Genomic DNA, 21,279 nt, shown 5'->3' on the forward strand with positions numbered 1-21,279 from the left:
AGTTTAGATCAAGACGGTGGCAAAAATTTACCGCAGCAGTGAAAGTAGCGATTATCTAGAGGCATCTATAAGACACGTCCGTTTCTGTAAGTTTAGCACAGTTAATAATCGCCGTTCGAAGGCTGCCTACAGTTTTATTTAAGCTATTTCCGTTCGAATGCCAGCATACAGTTGCACTCTGCTGTATTCAGTTGAAATTATTTCTGTGTTTTCCTGATGCTGGAAAGCATTTTTCGAGTCATATTTTCTTGTGAGTTTCAAGGAAAGATTGAGGCTCCTAATTTGAATAATTGAGAAATACTGGTATTTTGAAACGCCACCAGGGTCTTGAAACCGTCTGACTGAAAAGTTTATCTCGTAATAACACCAAGTCTTTGTCTTTCCATAACTTCAAGGAAATTGCTCTAAGAAGTCTCTCTTTTGGTTTACATGTATATATGTACACCCGTTTTCCTGTTTTCTACGAGCTATGATGGTGGGTTGGTAAAAGTTGCTGTTCTTACAACTTGAAACGATTATGTGAAAACATCAATAACATTTTAGCGTATAAGCAAGACTCGTTCTTGTCAACCAATCGTAGTAAGTAATTTAGCATCTCTGACATGTGAAGCGAATTTAGAATGAATATTTCCTCCACGCTTTCTGTTAATTAACACAAGCAATTTTTACTTAGAAGGTGATTTGAGGCCATATTCCACTTCAGTACAACGACTTTTGTGTTAAATAATGGTGTACGGTCTGCTGTAGAATTTAAGAAAGCTTAGCAAACAGCTAGCTTCTTTCTACAACCAACTACTTTGATCTGTTCATAAATGTTTTGGATTACTTTACGTGGCTTTACTTAAAAGTTCGTTGGTCACGTGACACCACTCCAGCTGGAAATGGTTGTGATATTTTTCGCAATAGATCAAAGATCAAACCCTTTAATGAAGTCTCCATTGCCTTTTCTAAAAAAAAATTACCCCTATTTCGAGGTCGGCAAACTTTAAAGCTCTTAGTTTGATGCCCGCGTGACGCTTGAACACTTGAAAATTAATTTTCGTTGTGGGTATCAAATTTAAGCTGAGCGACTCGGCGTGAAAGATAACCACTGAATATAAGAAATCTCTTTATGCATTGGATTCAAGGGCAGTTTTGTTCGACGTCCAGCTATAAGAAATTAACTGAAGGCGAACAGTGGTAATAAAGCATCAATTCTTCGGTCGTTTGATGACTGACTAAATGGTTTACGTATGACTAAATGTTCAGCCATTTGAGACCTTAAGATGTTAAAAACTTTATTTTAACCGGCCATAAAGATCTAAGTTGAACTTTAGTTTCGAAAAGCTTTCTCGGAAAGATTCCTACGCAATTTTACATCCAGCGTTCTGTGTGCACAGGTAACCCAAGCTCACTGTTTGGGCCCCCAGCAGATTTAACTGACCCACCTTGAATGTCAGTACGTGGGTTCGAAAATTTGCATTTTTTACTCTTCTTTATATTTAGTAGGTCTTATCACGGTTTTCGACGCCATTTTGACGGGTAGGCAAACAGGTTTAAAATAACAGTGTTTGTATGGAAATCCGATGTCTAATAATTTTCCTAAAACATTGCTTCTGAAAAATTCATGAATTGGAAACTTTTGGCACTAGGAAAAGGATTTTAAGAACAAAATTGGAGGGATATAGCTGTGCCAGAAAGCGTCCAGTCTAGTTTTGAACTTTCCATACATTTGTCTCTATAGCGAACCAGATGTGAACTGCTACAAAAATAGTTCGCGGGAAAAAATACAGGGAAATGTATAGAAAGTTCAAAACACGTGACCGTGATAAGGCCTTTTTGTGATTGTCAGTGTTGTCATGCAGCTGGAACAGGCTTTTATATTTTTTGCTATAAACGAAAGATGCACCGACACAAACACAAAATTAAGCGCTTAAATTATTTAAGACTTAATAATAAATGCAACTTAGTTCCTCGCGAAGCGAGGTTAATAAATTTGACTGGCCGAGCCGAGCCTAGCCGGGCGAATTCGAGCGAAAAAAAAAAATATATATATATAAATTGATCGGACACGACAGCGTTGTACATTTCCTCGTGTCAGAAATTGATTTCAACCGCAAACTAACCTGTGGAACTACGAAAACACCATGCTCACCAAGTTTAGAAACCTTTAATCTCCTCATTTGATGCTACAATACCAGCAAAGAGGGCTTTCCACCCAGCCCTAGCTTCGCGAGGTTTTGCGAGTCACGTATTTCTAGTATTATTTAAGTTTGTTCATTGATTTCACGGCAATGAAACATCCAAAGAGACCCCTAGCTTTCAGCTAACAGTCCCTTTTTTCGGACGCTAGTGCATGCTTAGTCAAGTCGTAGCTATGCCGAGTATAGTTAACTGTAAACAGTGCGGAAAAGTTAACTACTCTTTGCAGATAATTAAGATGTGAGACTAAATTGTTCATGCGTCAGGCTTTAATTAGCCACCTGCGCTTTCCCGACATTAGAGAGATTAAGCACCACGTTTACGGCCAACGGCAAACGTGAGATTCGCGTTTATGTTTTCTTGAAAATATGAGTACGTAGATGAAAATAGTACAAGATAATTCTGGCCTTTAATTCTAACGCAAAAACACTCAATTTTGCTGAGGAACTGAAAACAGCGAGCGGTAAATGAAGGATAAACATGGTCACGTGGTCATTTCTGCCGTCTGCCGTTTGCCGTAAACGTGGTGCTTAATCTCTCTATTATAAAAACGGTATTTTGCCGTCCGGACTAACAAACCAAGCTAAAAGTTTGCTTTGAAACTAGCAATTATCGAACAGGGCCTTTTGAAAGTTCAAATCCCCGTGTTCTATTGCAAAGTTTATATAATGGAAGCTGGTGGAGAATTCTACTCGTGGTACGTTGTTTATTGCGTTGTTAACGCCTTTTTTGGTTTTACCGCCGTCATGTTGAACATTACAACAATACACGCAATAAGGAAAACTTCATCGTTGCCAAAACCTTTGAAAACAATGCTCCTGAGTCTGGCTGTTTCTGATCTTGGTGTTGGTTTGCTTGTTCAACCTTTATTCGTTGCAATTCTTGCCATGGAGATGGAAGGGAAGAGGAAAGACAATCCATCATACAATAAAACGTATCTCGCGTACGCGAACCAGTCGAATTTTTTTTCTTTTGCCTCCTTATTCGGTGTTACAGCTTTAAGTGCCGATAGATTCCTTGCCATTCACCTTCATCTCAGATATCAGGAACTTGTGACTCACAAGCGTGTTGTTGCTGTGGTGATCTCAGTTTGGACGCTCAGCGCCGTTCTTTCGTTGGTTAGGTTGTGTACCCCAGTGAACGTCTTTTTTGCCATTTCTGCCATTGTTTGTGTTACTTGTTTGATAATTGTAGCCTTTCTCAATTACAAAATATACATGGCCGTACGACGACATGCACATCAAATCCAAGCTCTTCAGGTGCAGCAACCCGCACAAAATGGCGCAGTGGCGAATGTTGGAAGGGTAAAGAAATCTGCAGTAGCGACAATCTACATATATCTCGTATTTTTGCTTTGTTATTTGCCAAACATTTGCATGTGTTTGGTTATCGCCACCAGTTCCGAAAAAACGCTGACTACACTAATAATGCATGCCACAATCTCGCTTCTGCTTCTGAATTCATCCCTTAATCCTTTGATATACTGCTGGAAGATGAGACACATTCGACACGCTGTCATGAATACACTACGAAATGCATTTTCAAGTCAGAACTGAAAAAAGACAAAACACTTCAAGTGACACCATACCTAAAAAGTGGACTGACAAAGGCCTGAAGATAACCATCCAATTGCTATTCAAGTCAAGTCAAGTCATCTTTGTTTAGGCAGGGTGGCCCTTTCGGCACTAGGCTGGTATCAATGCAGGCCCTGTGTAATTTATTAATTTATGACTACTACGAAAAGAAAAGCTTAAATTATGTACGATAAAAGAAAGAGAGGCCCTGCGTAATTTATGACTTCTACAAAAAATAAAGCTTAAATTATGTACAATAAAAGTAATAGAGGCCCTGCGTAATTTTTGACTACTACTAGAAATACGTGACTCGCGAAACCTTGCGAAGCTAGGGCTGGGTGGAAAGCCCTCTTTACTGGTATTGTAGCATCAAATGAAAAGACTACTACGAAATGAAAAGCTTAAATTATGTACAACAAAAGAAAGAGAGGCCCTGCGTAATTTATGACTTCTACAAAAAATAAAGCTTAAATTATGTACAATAAAAGTAATAGAGGCCCTGAGTAATTTTTGACTACTACTAGAAATACGTGACTCGGAGTCATGCGCGCGGCGGAGGAGTAAGCAGCATGGCCGAGCCGTCCGCTAAGATTTTCCGTTTATGTAAAATTTAATGGCCGATTTCTTCCAAAACATCTTAACTAAACGAAGAAATAGATCCTCTAACTCATCTGCAGAGGAATCTCCGGACGCAAAAAAGCCTAGAGGTTCGCCGAATTCTTCAATTGATACTCAGCAAGTCAACGAAGGTGACGACGAATTCATGGCGGCCGCAAGTATGGTAGAAGATGTACAACAAAAGCTCCAAGTGATACTCCAAAAACTTGGAAAACTCGATTCAATCGAGAAATCGGTGAACAAATTCAGGATACCCTCGTAAAACTGGAAGCGAGAACGCAATCACTGGAGAGCTTTCAACAATCCGCTACAGCCGACATTAGCGACTTGAAAGAAAGCCAAAGCTTCAGTCAAGAAAAGTACAAAGCGTCGCTCGACGATCTTAAAAGGCAACGCGAAAACCTCGAAGAGAAGCTAAACGAGCTTGAACGACAAAACAACCATCTCGACAACAAAATTAAAGATGTAGAGACCAAGAACCTTTATCTGGAGGCGTACTCAAGACGCGAAAATATAAAATTTGAAAATATCAGCGAAGACGACAACGACGACGAAGACACAGAGCAAAGGCTTCGCACTTTCCTTGAGACTGACCTGGGATTCCGAGACGCCCATACAGTAGAAATACAAAGAGTTCGTCGACTAGGAAGGAAAAAAAACCGATGAGTCAAGACCAATTCTCGCGCGATTCCTTAGATTTAAAGACTGCGAGAAAATCCAGTTTTTATTGGGCCTCGCGCTATTGATTTTGAAGTGATCGAGCTACATGGCTTCATCATCAAAAGACCTCAGTCTAATAGCCAACGCCTTTTTGTTGGTTTACGTGTACGTTAATGTAAGTCTGTCTTTCCGGTCCTATTTACTGCATTTTGTGTACTTCACAACCCAGGATGAATTTTATGTAGTTTGTTATGTGTATTTTCGTGTTCTGTTTACGTACGTATTTTATTTTGGCTTCTCCAAATGCATTTTTCTTGTTACGTCCAATAATAATGCTTCGTTATGCAAGGTGTTAGCGGTCACGCATATCTTTACCGCTTTGAAAATCCTACCAATAGTCTTCATCCACACCTCATTACAATCAACACCTACGCCGAGGATTTAGTGATCTGTTCCTTAAATGTGCGAGGGCTGTCGAATACCATGAAAAGGCGTGAGACCTTTCGCTGGCTCAAGTTAAAAAACTACGCAATTTATTTTCTTCAAGAAGTTCAGTGTATTAAAGAGAAAGAGATCTTGTGGACTTCAGAATGGGGTTTCTCAGCTGTTTTTAGCAGCTATTCAAGTGCTAGTGCCGGAACTTGTATACTTTTTAACAATAATTTTGAACACAAAATTCTGAAACAATTCTCTGATCCAGAGGGAAGATTTGTCATAGTAGACATCAAAACAGAGGATAAGACTTTGACCTTAGTAAATGTTTATGCGCCTAATGACGATAACCCAACCTTCTTTAAAAGTGTGCTCAATCAGCTTCTCTCTTTCGACTGCGAAGAGATAGTCCTCGGAGGTGATTATAACTTGGTCCTGGAAGTTGAAAAAGACAAATCTGGGGGAAACCCAACCACTCATAAAAATTCGTTAAAAGAAGTTCGGTACATTGCTAGCCTGTTAGATTTAGTAGATATCTGGCGTGCCCTTAATCCAGATGTCAAACGATTCACCTGGAGAAGGAGGAAACCCGATGTGCACTGTCGTCTAGACTTCTTTTTGACCAGTTCCAGTTTAAGTACAACGATTACAAAAGCGGACATTCTACCTGGCTATAAAACTGACCATTCTCTAATAACACTACATCTCGCAAATAATAAAAATCCTAGGGGACCAGGTTTCTGGAAACTGAATACCTCCTTCTTGTTAGATAGCGAGTATGTTGACTTAATCAAGGAAACAATCAATGATGTGGCGAATGATTACAAAAATGACACAGAGGTTGACGCCGTTCTCCTTTGGGACACTATGAAAATGCAAATTCGATCAAGCTCCCTTCACTACGCAAAGAAAAAGAAAACCAAAATGGCCTTCGATAGTGTAGAATGGAGCTTTATTGAGAAAACTCTAAAATACTATAACTTTGGAACATCCTTGATTGCATGGGTAAAATTATTTTACACTGATATAAGCAGTTGTATCCAAAACAACGGATGGTCCTCCGATTTCTTTACGTTAAGTCGCGGTGTGAGACAGGGCTGCCCTCTTTCCCCTTATTTGTTTATTTTATGTGCAGAAATATTGGGTAGCACAGTAAGGAAGGATAATGAAATTCGTGGAATCACGATCCGGGGCACTGAGTGCAAACTCTCGCAATACGCAGATGATACGACAGTGATTTTAGATGGCTCACAATCCTCCTTTTCTAGAACTCTATACTTACTTGACGCATTTGCTTTAATATCCGGCTTGAAAGTTAACTACGATAAAACGGAAGCCCTCTGGATCGGATCATCGAAAAATTCAAATGCAGCATTACTCTCTAACAAACCTATAACATGGGCTGAGAGAAAGGTTTACGCCTTGGGAGTCTGGTTTTCGACTGTAGAGAAAAACGCTTTTTACGATAATTTTTCCGAAAAAATCGAGAGAATAAAAAACATCCTAAATAGCTGGTCTGCAAGAAGGTTGACTCTTCTAGGTAAAATTACGATCATTAAATCTCTGGCAGTATCGCAAATTGTGCATGTTCTATCCTCTCTCCCAACGCATCAAGGTGCACTTAAAGAAATTAATTCTTTGTTGTATGATTTTCTCTGGGATAAAAAAGGGGATAAAATCAAAAGAGTGGAAATGATTAATGACTACGATAAAGGGGGTCTCAAGATGATAGATGTTCAAAGTTTTAATGAATCTCTGAAAATGAAGTGGATACAAGGTTACTTAAATAATGATAATCAGGGGAAATGGAAGCTTTTCGTTGATTACTACCTCCAGAAGCATGGAGGCAAAGCAGTGTTTTTAAGTAACCTTAAACCGCAAGACGTTTTACAGCTTAACATAAAGGATCCCTTTTTGAGGGAAATTATCGAACACTGGACCAATTTAAATTACAGAGAGAAGAACCTTGATTTTGACTCTATGTTTTTATGGCATAACTCACTAATCAGAATAGAGAACCGACCTTTCTTTTACAAAGCCTGGTTTAAGGCAGGGGTAACAGAAGTTAAAGATCTACTTAACAAAGATCAGACTTTCTTAAGCTATAATGCATTCATAGATAAATATAATATTAAAACTAATTATCTTGAGTACTTTAAAGTTATATCGGCGCTAAAACAATTTAAGAAATCATGCTCACCAGTCTTACACAACTCTCTTTCAAATGATATAGCGATTCTTCTGTCTCATTCAAATATTTGCAAAGAATTTTATAGACGCCTTGTCCAAAAAAAGGCTTCCACACCATTGCGGAGTGAAGAAAAATGGCTTTCTGAAGGGAGTATAGTTCAAGATTCGATCATTTACTGGAAAAAAACTTATTATTTACCATTCCTCTGTACAAGAGAAACAAAGCTTAGAGTATTCCAGTTTAAGTTTCTTCATAGACGAATTGCTACAAACGACTTTCTCTGCAAGATAGGTATAAAACAAGTCGACACTTGTTCCTTTTGTGGTGAAACTACAGAAACTCTGGTTCACCTGTTTTGGCACTGCAAACATACTCAGGCATTCTGGAAAAGTTTATTTGAATGGATATCCCAACACCTTCAAGATTTGAAAGACATTTCTCTCTCTCCCACTCTCTGTTTAGGCTTAATTAACGATGTCTCACATCTACTTATACATCACTCACTTCTTATTGCTAGGCATTATATATACAACTGTAAACTGAGAAACATCATACCCAAGGTGCAACTATATAAACAATTGCTCGTGAACTCCATGAAAATTGAAAAGCAAATCGCTTTAGATAATAATACCCTAAATTCTTTTAAAAAGAAATGGAGCCCATTGAAGAACGCCCTCCAGTCCCAAATGATCAATTAAAATCCAATAAGTTAATAACGAAGATTAGTAAGTAGGCGGTAAGCTATGTTGCTGTACATAATGTGAAGTAACGATTGGATGTAATTAGGTAGTTTAAATTTAGTCGTAAGTTAGTATATATTGTAAGTAGCCGTAATTGTAAGGAGCGAAAGCCATTTTACTGTCTGATATGTGTTGAATTGTAATTAGAGTCTTGTATTGTTAGTAGACAAGTGTAAGTAACCAGTAAGCACTGTATTGTTGGTAGAATACTGTATTGTCCAGTGATGTATTTAGCCCGTAATGTAAGTAATGTAAGTAATGTGTTTTTGCAAATAAATGGTTATTAGAGAAAAAAAAAAAAAAAAAAAAAAAAAAAAAAAAAAAAAGAAATACGTGACTCGCAAAACCTCGCGAAGCTAGGGCTGGGTGGAAAGCCCTCTTTACTGGTATTGTAGCATCAAATGAGGAGATTAAAAGGTTTCTGAACGTGGTGAGCATGGTGTTTTCGTAGTTCCACAGGTTAGTTTGCGGTTGAAATCAATTTCTGACACGAGGAAATGTACAACGGGCGTGCAGCGCTGTCGTGTTCGATGAATTTATTTCCCACGGAAAATTATTTTACCGCGGCCACAAAACCAAACGTGTAATTTCTTCAATGCAATATTTTACAAAAAAAGATTTCTAGAAGAAAGGGAAAAGATTCTGCAGAGATATTTCCATCCTGAGAAGATGAACATTGAAGTTGAAATTTGATCTGGCAATGAAAGGAAAACTTTTCCGACGTATGCAAATTTTGCTCCAACAAAGTGTGCCTGACGTCATTCATACTTTGTTTTCCACTGTTGCCAGGCAACACTGCGGACATCTTCAACGAAATATAATGTAATCTAAAATGTGTATGACACTGACTTGTAAAACGTTAAAAATCGAACGTTTATAAAAACTTAACAAGACTTTTCGGCCGAAAATCTTCGGCCTTCGTCGGTTTGAAAAATGACAAATAAGCAAACGCTTATCTTACGGTTCACTGTTTGCGCGTGCTGCAATCACGACGCGTAATGAACGATCACCGCGCGAGAGAACAAATCACGTGAGTGGGCTATAAATTCCCGGAACATCAACGTTCATTGCCGGCATTTCGGTCTCGTAGAGAATGCCAGGCCTCAAGGAAAAGTCTCTTGTGGTAATCACGCGCCTTGTCGACAATGGTGGCTTGGTCAAAATCTATACTATGGCCAAACTGATTCGCGTGTTGCGCTATCTTTGAGTTGTAATCGCCAACACGGACTGTTCTTCTGTGTTCTTGGATCCTTGTTGCCAAGGCGCTGTCCGTTTGCCCATAGTACGCAAAATTGCAATCAGAACACCATATTTTGTAGACTACACATCTTATTGATTGTAAAGCGGAACGTTTGTCCTTGGGCAGTGGGAAGCGTGCACGCCGGCAAAGTGTTGAGAGGTTTTAAACCAACTTTAAGATTATTGCTCCGCAACACTCTAGAAATTCTTTCGGAGACGCCTCTGATATACGGTAGGAGAACAAAATTGCCGTTCGTCACTATATTGGAAGTATTGTTATCACTTGACACGCGACGAGGGGCGTTACGATAGGAGTCGCAACTCTTGATAAATCCTAAAGGATAGTTATTATCCCTCAAGACGTTAATGACGTGCTTCTTCTCTCGACATTAGGGAGCTTAAGCAACGACGACGGCAACGTCAACGACAACACCGCAAAACAATATGTTTAATGAGGAAAAACAATCGCTCTGCACGTGCGTTTCACTTTTTGGTAAATTTCTTTGCCGTCCTCTGCAAAACAACAACGTGAAAAGGCCACATTTAAGGTTTTGTGGAGAACGTGAACGCACGACGGTAAATTTTTCATTTTCTTTCTTAACTTGTACGCCACTCCCACCAATTTGGTTCCAGGAAAGTTCGTCGTTTTTGTAAAAATTGAGCGCGTTGAAATAATCGCGAAGTAGCACAAATGAAATAAAGATAATGTTTCGAGGTGACGTTTTCGTTGCCATTGTCGTCGTCGCTGCTTAAGCTCCCTATTGTCCTGGCCTGCTCTTGTCGACGGGATGTTCTTGGCTTTTTCGAGGAGAGTATTAACAACTGATCTCGTATGCTGGGCGGGGTGATGAGAATTGAAATCGAGGTATTTGTCGGTGTGTGTAGGCTTTCTATACATGCTCACTTGTATGCGGTCATGAATCCTTGTGATTGCAGTGTCCAAAAAGGAAATACAGTTGTTTTCTTCAACCTCTTTAGTGAACTGTATGTGTGGGTTGATGGAATTTAAGTGATCGTGGAACTCTTGCACATATTTTTTCTGGAGACAGGCATGACTATCGTCCACGTATCGGTACCACCACCGTGGAGGGTTAGCGGCAGTAGAAATAGCTTTTTCCTCTTCAAACTCCATCACTAAGTTTGCCTCCGTGGCACAGAGAGGTGATCCCATGGCACAACCGAACGTTTGCTGATAATGCTCTTGTTCATACGAGAAATAGCTGTTCTTTAAAACAAACTCTAACAACTTCATAGCATTAGTTATATATGCGTTATTGACCAAGCGTGAGGTCAAGATGGCTGGATATTGGCCAAGTTGTTTTTTTGCGTTCTATGGACCGAGACGAAGTCGAGGTCCATAAAAACGCAAAAAAAAAGAACGAGGCCAATATCCAGCCATCTTGACCGAACAAGCTTGGTCAATAAAGGATTTAATGTATGGCTTTACCATCAAGTTAAAACTACAACAACAAAACAAAACACGACATGAAACTGCTCTACGCAGAAAGAAATTCTTCATTAGCCGGCCGGTGCAAGATTTATTTTCAGTGCATTTTTGGATTAGCATGTAATCGTGGAAAACAAGGAATCCTCAATTATCTTAAGGTTCTAACTTTATAATGGCTTAAAGGGAGTATACAATTATTGAGAACGAAAAATTTAGATTTTCGCATGAGCGGGAAGATTTGAATAGAATCCGGCAAACTCGCCATTTTCAGCCGATCGCGCGGTGGCGTAAATAATAAAAAGTTTTACACAGTTTTCGGCTTCCAATCATTAATTCTTGAATGAAACAATAGATTTTGAGATTATATGCAAACATAAGCCGAAAAAAAGAGCAGATAAATCAGAAAACTGGGCGAAACTTTGACAAGATTTTGTTGTTTACAATAAGCAAGACGCGGCTAAATTAAAAACGTGAGCTTCTTCGGCGAACTTAAAAAAAATACTTTTCTGAACTGCTGTAAACACTAACCGCAACTTCCACTACGCTATGATTTAAATACAGTCATTGCAAACCTAGAGAACTTATCAATTTGGCACTCGACTTGAGACAATAAGTTTTTCAAAATCAATTCTATCTAAAATACTACACGCAGAGCAACTCACCGATTCAACTCACATTCATTGTAGCTGAAACAAAGTTTTCACTACACCAGGACGATTCCATTATCTTTCCTTTCCTTTAGGTGAATGTTGAGAGTTTACCGAACTTTTTAGTGAGCGTTTTCCCCCAAAACAACGAGAAAATCGAAGAAAACCCGCATTGTTGTTGGGATTAAACTTTCGATGCCAAGCGGACGGGCAACGGGTAATCCCGAGCGGGCAAGATAGCTCCATCTTGCCCGCTCGGGTAGCCAATCACTGCGCAGGATTTGACTCATCTTGCCCGCTCGAGGAGCCAGCCATATAATAAAGATATGTTAGTGCGTTGGGAAAGAGTAACATCTTGTTGTATATCTTGTTCTATATCTATATCGCGACCGCGGACCATTTCTCTCAGTACGCAGGTAGCAATGAACTGTCCTGAAAGCGTCAAATAGCGGTCGGCATTATAACGGGTAGATAAACTTCGTTTTATTTCCCTTTATCATAATTATCTTTTTTCAAGCTTAATATACTATACATGCTTTTTTGGGAAATAATCTCAAAAACATCACACAGGATTGCCTAATAAATAATGAATAAATTAATTAGTTAATTATAAAGTCGCCCGCAACGGAAAAATTGTTTTTCTTTTAACCTTTTTTAACTGCTTTATTTAAAGTCTTTGAGACACAATGAAACCTTGGGCACTTTTATTATATTATTTTATTTAATTTTCATTCTTTGTCGCACGTTCTGCAGAACAGAGCTGCTAAGGGTCATTACAAGATCCAGTTATGAGTCACACTTTAGCCAGTTTCCCTCCTTGATAGGCTACAGTGGGACAATCTTTCTATCGGTAACAGAAATAGATTGAATGAATGATCGCGTATCCTATTAGGGCGTGGCGTCCCAGCCTCATTCGTGGTGTATCCTTCCCATCTCCTTCTCTCTCTGCCTCGAGATCTTTTGCCAGGTACTTGTCTTCCCAGCACGGCCTTTTTTAAGGAATCATGTCTTTTCATGTGTCCAAAGAAATTTAATGTCCGACTATTAACGGAGTTCAGCAACTATCCTTCTGGAACTTCAAGCTCATTTGTAATAGAGGCATTCGTCCTTCTCTGAGTCCACGACACTCAGCTCGCAAAATCTTTCTATAACATTTGTACCCAAACGCTGTGATGTACTTTGCGTCACACTGTGTGATTGCTCAGGACTCACAGCCATACGTGACTAGATTAAGGCGGCGCAAATGTTTAGAATAATTAAAGTGATTTCTTTGAATTACTTGCAAGAATTATTACGATCCTTAACACGCAACATCACTTAAGGGATGTGAAGACGAAACTGAACTTACCCAAGCCGCGTACGAACGTGACCTTAAGGAGGTTTGTGCTGTGGCGGGGCATCTTTTCGAAACAGCCTGCTCGAGAACCTGTGTACACTAGACTCACTTCGGCTCTTAAAAAAGGGAAATCGATCAATTTTATAACAATTGCCGAGCACGATCCGACAGGGCAGCCTTTTAACCTTTGTATATGTTAGTACACAGCTATTTCAATTAACGTTTGTCGGATCAAAGTAGCTGTAAGACAAGACGTCAAGATTCTGCGGATTTTTTTATCAATAAGTTCATCAAAATCAGCTATGCCTCGTCCTTCCAGTAAAGATATATGATGGTGAGTCATTTGGATGAAAGAAATGTTAGGATATCAAGTGGATGAGGTGGCAGCCTCTTTAAAGATGTCTTTAAGCCTTATACTTTGATCCGACAACGAAATTGAAATAGCTGTATTATAAAATTGTATATGTATTAAAAGTTTTTTCCGTGTTGAAAGTTAAATATAACTAACTAACTAACTAACTAACTAACTAACTAACTAACTAACTAACTAACTAACTAACTAACTAACTAACTAACTAACTAACTAACTAACTAACTAACTAACTAACTGACTAACTCACTAACTAACTAAATAAATTAATTAATTAATAAACAAATAAATAAATAATTAAAATACTGTGAAGTAAAGTAAAAAGTTCTGATTTTGTCGCGTCACTGTTTATTTAGATCGGGTAATTATTATTTGCGCCGCCGTTTATTATCTAAAAAAATATAGAAAAACTTCCACCTCATCCGCGCATTACCTATTATATAATGCAATTACAAAATTAGCGTCCTCCCAGCTCACTCTCGTTTTTGCATCACTGCGGTTATCAAAGCACGCTAGCTGACGGTTACTTTCTTCGAATAGTAGACTAATGGTACATCGATACACCATCCTGGCGACTAACCGCTGGCCAAAGATCCTAAGGACTCTGCGAGGTTGCTGTTGATGTCTTTCTATGCTTTGCTAGTGCATAATTTAGCAATTCGATACACATATTTAATATACATATTTACTCTTTTAATCGTCAGTACGAGTCTGTGAAATTACAGTTGGTTTGTGTAACGAAAAGTAATTTTCATAAGCCTGTGAGCACTCGCCCTATCCCTTAAAATAAATCGGGGATTGGCATTTTTGCTCATGGAATCACAACATAATTAAAACATGCCAAAATTCTGCGCGTGGAGCCATCTTGGCTTGGCTCATTTGCTACGACGTATGACGTCATAGCTAATTAGCATAAATTGAATCAATACCGTGACTTATGTTATTATTCCTGATAACTGCGCTCATACTATGAAAATGTGATTACAAATGGAAATATCCGACCGACGTCTCCATAGTTAAAAAAAAAAAAAATTGGTGACAAAGATTATTCAATTTAGCATCCTTCAAACCATAAATTCCAGCAAAGAAAGTTGTAATCAACGTAACATTTCTACGAGAATGGCAGAAGGCCTCGATCTAATAATGCCTTAAACAGTATCAGGTATGCCCGCTAATTCATAAAGAGTTACACTTTTGAAGCAGAATACTATGGGACACCGTCAGTATCGAACACTATCTACAAAAACAGTGCCTACTAAGTGCGTTTTCTCGACAGATGACCCCTATTTCTCCGTTTAGTGTATAAGAAGCAACTCAGTATACTTTCCCTTCTTGAAGGGACTATCTCTTTCCACATGCGCGCATTGACGCGAAGCACTTTGAAATCGTTGGCCCAACTTTTCAAGTAACGTCGGAGAGTTCAGGAAGCTGTTTTCATCTATTTGAATCGCGTTCATCTTCGGAAAGTTAGCTGATTTTTTCATTCACAAAAATTCTTTAGTACTTACAGAAGTTGTTTGTTGCGATATTTTTGAAAGCTTTTGCAATGTTGGAAAAGCAAAAATCCCGCGACGAGTTGTATGCAAATTAGTCTCAACCGGATTCTACCGTGCATGAGCCCCAGCTGACACTTTATCCGCGGCTAAAAAATCATTAATAATTCATAAGCCCATTGACCTATCAAATGGTCGATAAAACGTCACGTGCAGTGGTTTTAAAACCAACCTCGTACCCAGAGTTCTCAGGCTTTTTGGTCAGCTGGTGGGCACCGAAAGAGACTCTGGAGAACTGTAATTTTATCTTAATGTTTTCATTGGCTACTCCGTGACGGCTTGCATTGTTTGAAATTCCAGTTCCCCAGAGTCTTTCCCGGCGCCCAACCGCTGGCCAAAAAGCCCAAGGACTCTGGGTATGAGATCGTTTTAAAACCCGATAAAACCTCCTCCTTATTAGAATGCGATGTTTAATGTTTTTCTCGTATGCTAATTTCCAACGTTCACAAAAGCATCACTGTTATGAACTCTCTTGGCACACGCTTTTCCAGGAATGCTTTTGAAGCCGTTCAAAAAACTCGCAGCACGTGTTTTATCGGGTCTAAAACCACTCGGCTTCGTCTTGTGGTTTCTACAAATCCCGATAAAATGCTGCTGCTCGTGTTTTAAACATTAATTACTTCAAATATATGACTGTCATATATTTCACTGCTATTGGATTAATGTAACCTTTTGTTCCTTGCCAGCTCTTACTTCAGGAAAACGCTTACCAAGGTCGCTTCACTACTCATTCTAGAAACGTTTGCCATGGATCAGATGGGTGGTACTGAAAAATTCCTGCAAGCAATCTCTGTTAGTATATGTGTGGTTAATTTCCTTCTCACAACCAGACGTATTCTAAAAGCCATCGAGTTATGCAAGGAAAGCGTGATACTCCTTAACAACGAAGCCGTGAGAAACGCCAGACAGGGAGTCCTCAGATTCCTTTATGAAGGAATCTATGCAAAGGTATATATGCAAATGTTCCGTGGTTTCATGCTTATCGGTGATCACACAAGTGCGATAGAATGCTGCTCAAAGCTTTTGGTTTTATTCCGTAATTGTGGCGCAAAAACTGGAGAAGTAGTGCTAAGCCTAAAACTGTCGCTATTGTATCAGAGGCAAAGCAAATATGAAAAAGCAAAGGAACTTTGCATGAACGCACTCAGCATCACGATAGAAACTGGCGATAAAAGAGGAAGAGGTTTATGTTGCGCAGAGCTTGGAAATGTTTTCGTATTTGTCGGTGATTATGCCAAGGCCAAAAAATATTTTGAGAAATCACTTCTGATCCAAAAGGAAATCGGGGACAAAGACGGAGAAGCAAAAGTTTACGGAAACTTAGGATATGTATTTTCATTTCTCGGTGACTATGTCAAGGCTGAAGAATGTATTCAGAAATCACTTCAGTGGGCGAAAGAAATCGGCGACAAACACGGAGAAGCAGCAGCTTACGAAAACCTGAGAAATGTGTTTTATTTTCTTGGTGAATATGTGAAGGCTCAACAATATCTTCAAAAAGCTCTTCAAATTCAAAGGGAAACTGGCGATAAACACGGAGAAGCAATATCTTACGTAAACTTAGAAAGCGTATTTCAATCTCTTGGTGAATATGCCAAGGCTGAAGAAATGATTAAGAAAGCTCTTCAGATCCAAAAGGAAATAGGCGATAAACACGGAGAATCAATATCTTATGCGAACTTAGGAAATGTGTTGAGGTCTTTCGGAGAATATGTCAAGGCTGAGCAATATCTTCAGAAGGCACTGCAGATCAAGAAAGAAATCGGCGACGTGCACGGAGAAGCAAGAATATATGTAATCCTAGCAAGTGTGTTTCAATCTCTCAGTGAATATGTCAAGGCTGAAGAATACGTTCACAAAGCACTTCATATCCAAAAGGAAATCGGCGACAAACGCGGAGAAGCAGAATGTTACGGACAGCTAGGACGTGTGTTTCTATCTCTCGGTGATTATGCCAAGACTGAACAATATATTCAGAAAGCACTTCATATTCGAAAGGAGATCGGCGACAAACGCGGAGAAGTAATATGTCACGCAGAGCTAGGATCTGTGTTTCAATCTCTCGGTGAATATGTTAAGGCGGAACAATATCTTCAGAAAGCACTTCAGATGCAAAAAGAAATTGGCCTAAAACAAGGAGAAGCAGCAACTTGTATGAACCTAGGAAGATTATTTCTGTCTCTCGGTGACTATACCAAAGCTGAAGAATATCTTCATAAGGCATTAGTTTTGTACAAAGAAATTGGTTATAAGGAAGGAGAAGCAAAATGTTACGCAAATCTCGGTGATCTACTCTCTGGTGTCGGTGAACATATCAACGCTAAAGAATATTATGACAAGGTCCTAGCGCTCAGTTACGAGATTGGAAGTATTGAACTGCAGTTTGGTAGCCACCTCGACATTGCATTGAACACTTTGGAGCTGACTGGAAACATAGATGAAGCTGTGTCGAATTTCCTTGCAAGCATTCAAAAATGCGAGCAAATGCGACGTTTTTTAAGAGACAATGATCACTTTAAGATTTCTTTTCTAGACATGCACGTGTCTCCCTATAAACATCTCAGTTTCCTGTTTTGTTCGAGAGAAAAATTTAATGAAGCACTTTACGTTGTTGAGCTGGGACGGGCCAAGTCCCTGGCAGACATGTTGTCAGCTCAGTATTGTGTAAGTCAAGAAATATCAGTGAACCCGCAGTCATGGGTTGGTATTGAAAAGATCATGACAAAAGAAACCAACAGCGTTTGTCTGTACCTTTCCTATGATAAAAACTTTTTATTGGTATGGATTATCAAGCCAAACAAAATACTTTACCGACTAAAGGACATCAGAGATTGTTTTATGAACAAGGAAGTAGCTATATTTGTGGATAAAGTTTTCAGTAACGTAATCCTAAGAAAGTTTCATGTGTTACCAGCTCAAGAGCACTGCGAAGATCGATCACTGTTTCCTCCGAACGCTGGTCTTCTGGCGCGTGCTTCATCCCAGGGAGATGGTTCCACAGCTTCTCGCCCGATAGAACTAGAGGAGGACGAGAATCTTGAACCGCCTAGTCTTGCTCAGTGTTACAACATGATTATCGCACCTGTGGCTGATTTACTTGACGAACCCGAGATCATCATTGTTCCTGATCGCATCCTGTACAAAGTTCCATTTGCAGCGTTAAAGAATGAAAATGAGGAGTATTTATCCAAGTCTTTCAAGATCCGCATTGTGCCTTCTTTGTCGACTCTCAAGCTCATTCAGGACAGTCCAGCAGATTATCACAGTCAGACCGGTGCACTAATAGTGGGTGAGCCTGATGTTGGTGACGTGTATTTCAAAGGACGCCTTAAGAAACTATGCCCACTGCCTTGTGCAAGAGAGGAAGCAGAAATGATTGGACGACTGCTTGGAGCTCGGCCGTTGTTAGGAGAACATGCAACTAAGCAGGTAGTTCTTCGGAACATGCATTCAGTAGGTCTGATACATTTTGCTGCCCCTGGTGACGCAGAAAGAGGAGAAATCGCTCTTGCTCCTCCACGCCCTTTTGAAGGGACACCACAAGAAGAAGACTACTTGTTGACAATGGCTGAAATTTCACAAGTTCGCCTGACAGCCAAACTGGTAGTCCTTAGTTGCTGTCACAGTGCACACGGCAAGGTTAGATCCGAGGGAGTTGTTGGTATCGCTCGAGCTTTCTTAGGATCTGGTGCACGCTCGGTGTTGGTTGCTCTGTGGGCGCTAGAAGACAACGCAACAAAGCATTTCATGATGCGTTTCTATGAACACCTTGTTCGTGGTGAAAGTGCCAGTGAATCCCTTCACCAGGCCATGATATGGATGAGAGATAATGGTTTTTCAGACGTGTTGCAGTGGGCGCCTTTCATGCTGATGGGAGATGACGTCACATTTAACTTTGGACAGTAAAGGTCAGTGTAACCGGTTTATTTAACATTAAAGAATCCCTTGGACAGATTATTTGCTTGGAAAAGCGCAAATATTTGTTTGAACACATATACATATTTCTTGTCCGCAGGGACAAGCAAAGAGGTCATTCAACATTTCTTGTAACTGGAGTTAATGTGTTGTCCGGTTTATTGGCAATTCCTAGCTACCCTTCCCTATAATAGGGGATCAGGGGGTAAGAGTTTGGAGCAATGTTGACGACATTTTACTTTTGCGGTATCGTACTTAGTTATTAATTCAGTTATTAATCGTATTCGGTGATTAAAAAAGCATATAAGGCGGGTTACAATATCTACAAGAATATTCTATGTTTTGTCAAGAAATGTTTTTGTTCCTATTGATCGCCTGTGAATCTTTGAAAATCCATCACCCTTCACATACTCAGAAATGATTCTTGTTTTGATTGTGGGTGCTTTACCAGCGGAGAGACCTTGAAAATATGCTGTTCTGGTCACCCAACGGAGGTGCAAGACACGAGGAACGGAAGGGTTATGATCGGGGCATGAGGGAAAGACTAGCACTTGAACGATCAGTGGTTTACGTTCCTCTGTGGTCTTAAGATAAAAATGGTTTCTGACTCCAAGTTCATTACAGTCGCGCCCCACTTAAAGGAGCAGTGCCACTTTTTAGTGTCAGTCAACTACAAAAAAGTTTTTTTTCAATAGAATCGTCAAAATAACAGTTCAGTTTTGTTAACAATAACCATACTAGTGCACAGAAGCTAATATAATTCATCTTTGGCTGCGGATGGCTAGGATGGAAATGGATTGGAACTTGAACAAATTGTTCAATTTTTTCAAGTTGCTGTTGTGAATTTTAGAGAACTCGCTAAAAATTGATTATAAATTGTTTTTCTTAGGAGAAAAACCTTAATATTTTCTTTCTGGTGTTACAGAACAGGTGCTTTGTCAAATATATGAGTAGTTTTGACCAAAATACAGCAAAATCGCAGTGACAGTGCCTCTTGGAGAAATTCTAAGTGGTCGATTAGTAGGGTTTCGTCAGAAATTGTCTAAAGGAGTGGCAGAAACGTCAATTAGTTTGAATACCAACACACTTGGAGGCCTGGGACAATTGTTGTGCATAATACAGCCTCTTTTTCTCAAATTCAACGTTTCACTCATGATTGTTGATGAAAGTTCTATATCATATAAAAATCGCACAATTCTTATTAAGTACGTTGATATGTGTATTATAAAAAGGTAAACGGCTTAAGAAATTAAAAGATGTCCGTAATTGAAGAAGAGAGTTTTACTTAAAAAAAGTCCTGTCTATCGTTGTAGAACACGGAACTTCAATGACTTGATAAGATCATTTCGTTATTTGTACGTTGATTAATTATGATTTACAGGGTTTGTTGCCACAAAATGAAAAGATTATCACTTAGCTTAGTGACAGAATTCAAGACGATAATAAACGTTTGATTGAATGTTTTTATCAGCTGTCATCTATTTCTGGCTCTTCTGGCTCGTTCTGCCATAACGCTTAGAAACCGCACGTGCGTTTGGTTTCTAACACGATGAATGCAAATATATTTACAGGTCAAACGCTTCTCAAAAAGCTTTTAAGTCTTATCCTTCATGGTTTCTCAGGCAACTCGTTTTTTCCGAAATCTTGTTGGCAAGATTTGACTATCCAAATAATCATATTTTGATAGCCAATCTGCCAACAAGGTTTCGGAGGCAGTTTTGAAGAGCTTTACCTTATTTCATAAATATGCAGCCACTTGCTTTAACTGTTAAAGTCACGCTTAGAATAATTAAACTCAAAGTTTAGGGGTAGATATGGCGGTAAGAAGCCCTGAAACCCGGTTAGCGGTTTCATTTTCGAAGATATTGGGCAGTTTTGAAGACGTTACATTATTTCCTAAATATATATGCGAAGCTTGTTTAACGGCTAAAGTCACATTTGGAATAGTTAAACTTCAAGAAGACAGCATATGGTGGCGGTAGGTCCAATTATTTGTAGCACTGAATTAATTTGAATTCGTATAATGAAGGGACACACACAAGAACAAATAGGCATCTCCGAGTTGCTTTGAGCCTCATTATGAAAACGAGGCTATGTGCATAGTTCAAATGCAAACAAACTAATTTTCATATGAAAGAAAAGCTTTGCATTTAGCCTCACTTTCGTAATAAGGCTCACAGCAACCTCTAGAGACTTCCATGAACAAAAAAAATAAACAATACATTACACCATACACCGCATGTCTTGCGGCTGTTTCTGTAGATACTGTCACTTAACGCATGCGTGAACTGCAGGTTTCTAATATGATAGCTCAAAAAGGCATCGCTTTAATTTTCTTTTTGTTTGCCTCAATCGTAAATCATTTAACTTTTTCAT

The 21,279-nt window shown here is 39.2% G+C and overlaps 2 protein-coding genes across 2 annotated transcripts in view; both read left to right on the plus strand.

The window, feature by feature from the left end:
* LOC146458803 (uncharacterized) overlaps window positions 1-20,362 on the plus strand; it is a 32,906-nt gene extending 12,544 nt beyond the window's left edge. The window contains exons 2-3 of the mRNA XM_085090260.1: window positions 15,675-18,902; window positions 19,011-20,362. Of these exons, the coding sequence (XP_084946386.1) occupies window positions 15,736-18,894 (3,159 nt within the window). The 5' untranslated portion in view covers window positions 15,675-15,735 and the 3' untranslated portion in view covers window positions 18,895-18,902; window positions 19,011-20,362. The remainder of the gene's footprint in view (window positions 1-15,674; window positions 18,903-19,010) is intronic.
* On the plus strand, window positions 2,774-3,855 carry LOC146458805 (melanocortin receptor 4-like). Its single transcript, XM_085090281.1, has one exon. The coding sequence runs from the start codon at window positions 2,850-2,852 to the stop codon at window positions 3,735-3,737; it is 888 nt and encodes a 295-aa protein (XP_084946407.1). The 5' UTR covers window positions 2,774-2,849; the 3' UTR covers window positions 3,738-3,855.
* Window positions 20,363-21,279: the final 917 nt, after the last annotated feature.

This window comes from Pavona decussata, unplaced genomic scaffold (genome assembly GCF_977016875.1).
Source record: "Pavona decussata unplaced genomic scaffold, jaPavDecu1.1 SCAFFOLD_228, whole genome shotgun sequence".
Lineage (NCBI taxonomy): Eukaryota > Metazoa > Cnidaria > Anthozoa > Scleractinia > Agariciidae > Pavona > Pavona decussata.